General features: G+C 44.6%; 1 protein-coding gene across 1 annotated transcript in view; it reads right to left on the reverse strand.

The window, feature by feature from the left end:
- Positions 1-6,743, reverse strand: part of SCG3 (secretogranin III) — a 51,351-nt gene extending 44,608 nt beyond the window's left edge. The window contains exons 1-4 of the mRNA XM_082198644.1: positions 6,129-6,743; positions 5,143-5,195; positions 793-838; positions 474-689 (exon numbers count right to left, since the gene is read on the reverse strand). Of these exons, the coding sequence (XP_082054770.1) occupies positions 474-689; positions 793-838; positions 5,143-5,195; positions 6,129-6,219 (406 nt within the window). The 5' untranslated portion in view covers positions 6,220-6,743. The remainder of the gene's footprint in view (positions 1-473; positions 690-792; positions 839-5,142; positions 5,196-6,128) is intronic.
- Between the last annotated feature and the right edge of the window lie 427 nt (positions 6,744-7,170).

Below are 7,170 nucleotides of genomic sequence, written 5' to 3' on the forward strand. Positions count from 1 at the left end.
AGTCCCCAGCTCCAGTTTAGCGAAAGATACACAGGCAAAGCTGGCAAAGGCCTGTTTAAGTCCCCCAAAGGAAGCAGGCTTAGAGTGAGAAGACTTAGGCTGGATCCTAAGCCTCTTCAGCTTGGTCATGTGATCTAGCAACCCAGTGTGAGACACTCTTTTAAAGGCTTGTTTCCCTTCTGCCAGGCTTAGGCAGACCAGAAGCCCTGCTGCTGAGCTGGGTTTGGATCTGGCGTAACTTCACACCGGCTTCATTTGCACTGGTTTGCTTTGCATCACCTTCTTGAGCGCTGGATTGCTCCCTAAATGCTCAACTTCCAGTCAGAGGACTGTGTGCAAATAGTATTGAAAATAGTATTGCCCCAACAGCATCATGAGCACAAAGAAGAATGAATGAAATGGACATCCGGAGAGGCCCTATATGCATTATACACTCAAAACACAAGCTTGGTGTATGAAGCCTAATGAATTACCTTGATATTTATAGTCCGGGCTGCTTTTAGTGGAGTCATAATCGTCAACCAGCCTCCGGCTCTTGGTGGAATCTGTATCCTCGAGGGCAAGCTGTTGGTCATACAGGGAGCTCCTGATTGATTCCCTTTCCTTCTCCTTCCTCTCTTTTTCTGCTGCCAATTTGAGCAGGTTCAGGTCGTCAGCAAATGAGTAATTTCTGAATTCCGGCTTGTTGTCTGGAAGACGTACAGCACAGATGCCCAATAAAACAATCTCATACCTCTGAACAATCAGCAGTATGTGTATGCAATGAATAAGGGGAAGAAGCACGAAATATACCTGTAGAGGCTGGCTTTTTCATTTTATCCGTCTCTGCCTCAGCAATCTGTTTTGGGGAGAAAGATAGTTTATAGATATATGAACACACCGTCTCTGTTGCACTGGAATGAATCGTGTGTAGCTCTTTGTGGCAATCATACAGGGCCCCGGGACGTTTGACAGTCTACTGACCCTGTGCCACCACTGTGATTGCTTTCTTCGCTGCCACCACCCCGCTTCTCATGGGGACACACGGAGTCCAGACAGTTGTTAACATTAACAAATAATCAAGTTTATTTTTAAATGCAGGAACAAGCTTATGGTTACAGTTTATTTTTCTCTTGTCAGTTTCTTAATCATAGTTCCTAACAACTCCCAACTGATTATTCCCAACTATCTATCTGACAATTCCTCTCACTCTCTCACAATACAACTCTACAAACCCACACCTATTCCTCCCCTTTCCTTCTCCAACTCCCAAAACTCAACTCTCAACTCCTAAACCTCAACTGACTTTCAAAACCCCCCACTCTAACTTTTACTCCCCCCTTGCATTCTCACTGGCCAATCACATCACACCCATTTTAACCCTTTCCTTATGACCCAACTAGGAGGCAAATGCCAGACTCTTTTCCTCCAATCTATTTCTTTTAACCTATTGGAATGTGCAAAGCTGCCTGACGCTGAGTCCTTCTAGCTTAGCACTGCCTGGCAGTGGCTCTCCAAGGTCTCAGGCTGGGAACATTCCCAGCCTTACTTTGAGATACCAGGAATCAAACCTGAGACCTTCTACATGCATAGCAGATGCTCTCCCATTGAGCCACAGCCCTTCCACTTCCCACCACAGCATCATTTGTCCTTTTCCCAGGAGGTGATGAAAGCATTTCCCTAAATAAAAGATTCTGGACTAGACCCTTTAATGCCAATTTGTGCTCTTTTCATGGAGAATTTCCTTTCTTTTGTGGGAAGCTGCTCTTTTTTGAAAATTGACTTGGAGTGGGGGGGGACATTCAAAGCTGCAACCCTCTGCACACTTTCGTGGGAGTGAATCTCATGAAATACAGTAGGACGTCCTTCTGAATAAACATGTCAAATGGCATATTTTTATTGACTGCTGCAAGACATCACCTTGCCAACAAAGGTCCGTATAGTTAAAGCTATGGTTTTCCCACTAGTGATGTATGGAAGTGAGAGCTGGACCATAAAGAAGGCTGATCGCCGAAGAATTGATGCTTTTGAATTATGGTGCTGGAGGAGACTCTTGAGAGTCCCATGGACTGCAAGAAGATCAAACCTCTCCATTCTGAAGGAAATCAGCCCTGAGTGCTCACTGGAAGGACAGATCGTGAAGCTGAGGCTCCAATACTTTGGCCACCTCATGAGAAGAGAAGACTCCCTGGAAAAGACCCTGATGTTGGGAAAGATGGAGGGCACAAGGAGAAGGGGGCGGCAGAGGATGAGATGGCTGGACAGTGTTCTCGAAGCTACCAGCATGAGTTTGACCAAACTGCAGGAGGCAGTGGAAGACAGGAGGGCCTGGCGTGCTCTGGTCCATGGGGCCACGAAGAGTTGGACACATCTAAACAACTAAACAACAACAATAGTCCGACACACCCCGGTGGTGTTTTGATACCAAAGGGGTTTTTGTGTGTTTGGCATCAAATTTGTCAATTTTTAAATTTTTATTTAAAAAACATGTTGGGGGATTTGTTTGTTTGTTGCTAATTTTAATGATGAAGATCGAGTGATAAAAAAATGATTTTAAACAGTATTCCACAGCTGATGGGAAAGCCTTTTGGAAGGCAGCCTTGAGAACTGCAGCTTTTGCCACACCCACTTTCGCTCTCTATGCCTACCGTGATATGCAGCCCTTGGAGGCTTGGGTGTGGGTCACTGTAGCCCTCAATCTGCCCCCCAAAGAGCTAGCCACCACTGGCATACATCAAAGGTCACATAACATTTAAGTTTAAGTACAGTGGCTAGAAAGGTATAAGAAGGCACAAAGAACTTAGGAGGGAACACAAAAACCAGAACTTAGGAGGGTACAATAACTAAAGATAAGTCACATTTGAGGCTGGGATATAAGTATAAAACTATTATTGGAGGTTTGGTAATTTGAGGAGTTCCTGCGATCTGGAAAGTGGGTATGTTCAGATGGGAACAGGTGGGAATAACCTTGATAATCATAAGAGAAGGCATCATGACCGGGTTTGACATTTGGGTAAAATGTATCTGGGAATGAGAAGGAGAGAAAGGGGGCCACTTCTGAAAATTCAAGGATCTCTTGTAAGAATATATATCTGTTCTTCTGTTCCACTTCTCCGCCCCCAAATGTGGCTCTATAATCTCTTCCATAAATCCTGCATACTTTCACTCTTAAAATGACCTTGCTGTTCGGTTCAAAGGGTGGTTAGTATACCACGGACCAGGTTTTGCTCTGTGGGAGGGGTTTGCAGGACTAGTCAGGAACACAGCTTGTCCATTTTTAAAGCCTCTGGGTGTAATATACCGATAGGGTTGAAAACGAACTGTGACTTTCATAAGATGCAGTCATACCTCAGAAGTTGAACGGAATCTGTTCCGAAAGTCCGTTCAACTTCCAAAATGTTCAGAAACCAAAGCACGGCTTCTGATTGGCTGCAGGAAGCTCCTGCAGCCAATCGGAAGCCGCAGGAGCCCCATCAGACATTTGGCTTCCAAAAATAGTTCGCAAACCGGAACACTCACTTCTGGGTTTGTGGCATTCAGGAGCCAAAACGTTTGAGAACTAAGCTATTCAAAAACCAAGGTATGACTGTGCTTCGAATGCAAGCTGGAACAGAGAGAGTGAGAGACAGGGAGCCATTGTGGGGTAGTGGCCAGAGTGGTTGGACTGAGGCATATGAGACTGGGGATCTAGACCCCTCACAGCTATGAAGATCACTGGGTGACCTTGGGTCGGTCAATCACTGTCTCTTAGTCTAACAGCAGGATGGTTGTGAGGATAAAATGGAGAGGGGGGAACCATGTACGCCACCTTGAGCTCCTCGGATGGAAGGTGGGCTATAAATGAAATAAATTGTGTGTGTAATAAATAAAAGAAAGCCACCAGGCTTTAAGATCTATTGATTCCATCTGGGTAGGAAACTCTAGTCCTTGGAGACAAGGCTACACTTGATCAGCCTGGTGGGAGATTAGGCACCTTGTGCTCAGAAATACTTTTATTTATAACCTCGTTTATGTCTCTTTAAAGAAGGAACATGACACTAAATTCACATGGCTGGAAGAGGCTATGAAGGCTAGAAGGTAACAGTTCTTGAAAGAATCCCCCCACCTCCCTTATATGCTGTTAAGACATTGCATATCCAGAGGTTACAAGCATCTGAAATCAATACAGAGTGAAGCCAAGATATAAATTATTAGGTTCAGGGTGCTCTGGAGCTTTTCATGTTGCTTAGGACTAGATGACCGTAGGGGTGCTTTCCCTCTCTGCAATTCTATGAATCTAAGTAAGCCATGTTGATCACAGTGGGACTTACCTCTGAGTAAATATGGCTTGTACGAGACAAATTCTCAGGGTAAGTGAAAAAGAATGGCGCACTATTGGATTTCCCTGCTATATGTGTCTACTGAATAATTTGTAAGTTGTCATGACAGAAGACACTGGCTGGGCTAGAAGTGAGCTCTGAAAATATGTTCTTGTTTGACTAGTTAAATGATTTTCTTCTTGAACTCTAGCTAGCCTGAAAAACATTCAAGAATCCTAGGACACCTTCAGAAGACTAGCACAGTTATTATGTCACGAGCTTTTAGCACACCAAGAGTCTACTTTATCAGATTCATTCCTCCAATGAACTAACCTGCCATCCTCACCCCACTTAGCTGGGAGTAAGCCCCATTTGATTCAGTAAAACTTACTTCTGAGTAGATGTGGTTAGGATCGCACTGTTACATTTCTTACCTGCTGAAAGCTCACACCACAAATAAGGCTGCAATGACTTGCTTGGGTGTAAGAGACATTGAACTCTGTGGGCTTACAACCAAGTATATTTGTACAAGTTAGTTGGGATAGTTATTAATCTTTATGGCAACATGAGACTTCATTCCCTCCGCCCCCCCCCCCAGTCTTACAACAGCTCACATGGCCTACCATTCTTCCATTCATCTCATCAAATTGTTGGGACTCTTCTGACAATTAAAAGCAGGGCTATCTGCAACAACTTCAAAGAGAGTTTGTATTTTACATGTCTTTAGATTAGTTTTTAATTTTTATTATTTTATTTAATTTTTCATTCTCTTGTTTTATCATTTGAGTGTTCATCATCCTGGGCTCCTTTGGGCAGAAGGGCAGGATAGACATTTAATAAATAAATAGACACTGGTTTTACCTACCTGTTCTTCTAGTGGTCTCTCTACACTTAATTCTCTGTTGTGTAAAGCTTTATCTAGAAAAGAGACACACATATACATATAATTGTGGTATGCAGTCTCTCTCTCTCTCTCTCTCTCTCTCTCTCTCTCTCTCACACACACACAATAAACAAGTTATAGTATTAAACAATATACCCTTAATACCCTGCATGTACTTAAACATCAGTTCCTGGGATATAAATATTGAAGATGCTGAAGCTAAATCTGTAATCCTATGCATACTTTTCAGGAGGTACCGTAAGCCCCATTGAACTTCTGAGGAAATATGCATAGGATTACATTGTACGTCACAGAAAGGAAGGAGGGTACAGTTTGCCTGGTTCCTGCCTTTGTTTAGGAAATTAGCCTTGAATATCTCCTTCACGCTGGACTGTTCCTACATTTTCTCAAGCAGAAAACCAACACACACACACGCATAAAAAAGAAAAACCTCACATAAGCGCTGGACTAAAATAGCAGTAATCTAATCGGATTGGAATAATCAAGAGCTTAAAAGATTTTATGACATTCAGAGCAATCCCCACAAAGAGAGACGTGGAAAACTGCTGCACTACAGATCAGGCTGGCTCAGAATACACTCCAGAATGAAGAAAATCTAGCATAAAAAAGAGAATAAACATTCATTTCCTTCCAATTATCCGGGGTGGGCGTGGGTGGAAGAGAAATATGCCATTTTGCTTTTTACCTTGGCACACTTATCCACCTTGTTCAGCTATGACCCTTGGCAGTGATTTCAAAACAGAATGGCATGTAATATGTCAATAGTCACTAGAGGAAACTGGATCAACTTGGTTAAATAAAATAAAATAAAGTGTCCCAATTCTCACAGCTATGCAGGAATGAATGATCAGTAGAGATGACCCACCTACCCAACACTGGGAAGTTTCAAAATAGGGGCTGCACCTTTCAAAATAGGTGCTATACCTTTTACCTTTTAAAGTACCTACCTCCTCTAGTGCCCTCGGGCTTGGGGAATCCATGTGCCTGGCCTACAATCAGTGCCAGCACCGGTATCAATAAAGACAGCTTGAGAAGCATCCTCCCGTGTGTTAGGTCTTCTTTGCTGCTCTGACCTTGGCTTTGGAGAAAGATTTGCGGCAGAACCAGAGAGGAGAGGATCCCCTGGCTGCTTCAGCAAGATAAAAAAATGCTTCCCTCCCTTCTTTCCAGCAGGCTTTGTGTGTCAATGCCTCCCTTGGCGGACCTAGACTGAACCCAACTGGCAGCGGTACCTCGCCCGCCGCAATGGGAGCTGTCCAGCACTCTTGGTGCTGAAATCACAGGAGCCGCAGCTGCAGCTCACTGCTCCGGGATAAGGCTGGAGCCCTTACTGCTTAGCCTCCTCCTCTTCTTCCCTTGCCCTGATCGATAGGCGAGCGAGGTCCTTTCCCCGCTGAAAGCTCCGGACAGGGGTGGGAGGAGAAAGAAGGGGAGGAGATCGGGGAGGAGAATGGGAGGGAGGGGGGCTGCGGATGTGGGAGCATGCGTGCTCCACCTGGACCTACACGCAGCTCCCTAGTCCAGCCAGCCTGTTGGATAAAGCTGCTCTATCCGAGCCAGCAGCAAGCCTTGAAATCCACAGGCAGGGGATTCCTGCCTCCGGAATTGCATGCATACAAAATCTCCACCCACAGAACGCCCCTGTGCCCATTCCAAGCAGAGGAAAAGGTCTCTATTCTGCAAGCGGCATCTGTTTAAGCGATGTGCAAGGCATATGATTCACATTTATGACGTGCAGCAGCTTGGCTTCTCAATCACGAAGGCTGGAGAGTGAGAACAGCATTGTTTCATCTGTTAGGCGATTTATTTATTTTTTAAGGGGGAAGGCTGTTAAGGCAGAATCTGGGAACCTCAGGCAATTTGGTGAGCTTTCTGGAGAAAGACTCCATCTGCAGACAGTATAGAAAAGCAAGTTGTTGCAAAGAATGGGTTTTACCTTGGCAGAATTCAGACCCGTTGCAGCAGCAAGCGAGCATAATAGCTAAATCA

This window comes from Podarcis vaucheri (assembly GCF_965113315.1).
Source record: "Podarcis vaucheri genome assembly, chromosome: 14".
In the NCBI taxonomy this organism is placed as follows: Eukaryota; Metazoa; Chordata; class Lepidosauria; order Squamata; family Lacertidae; genus Podarcis; species Podarcis vaucheri.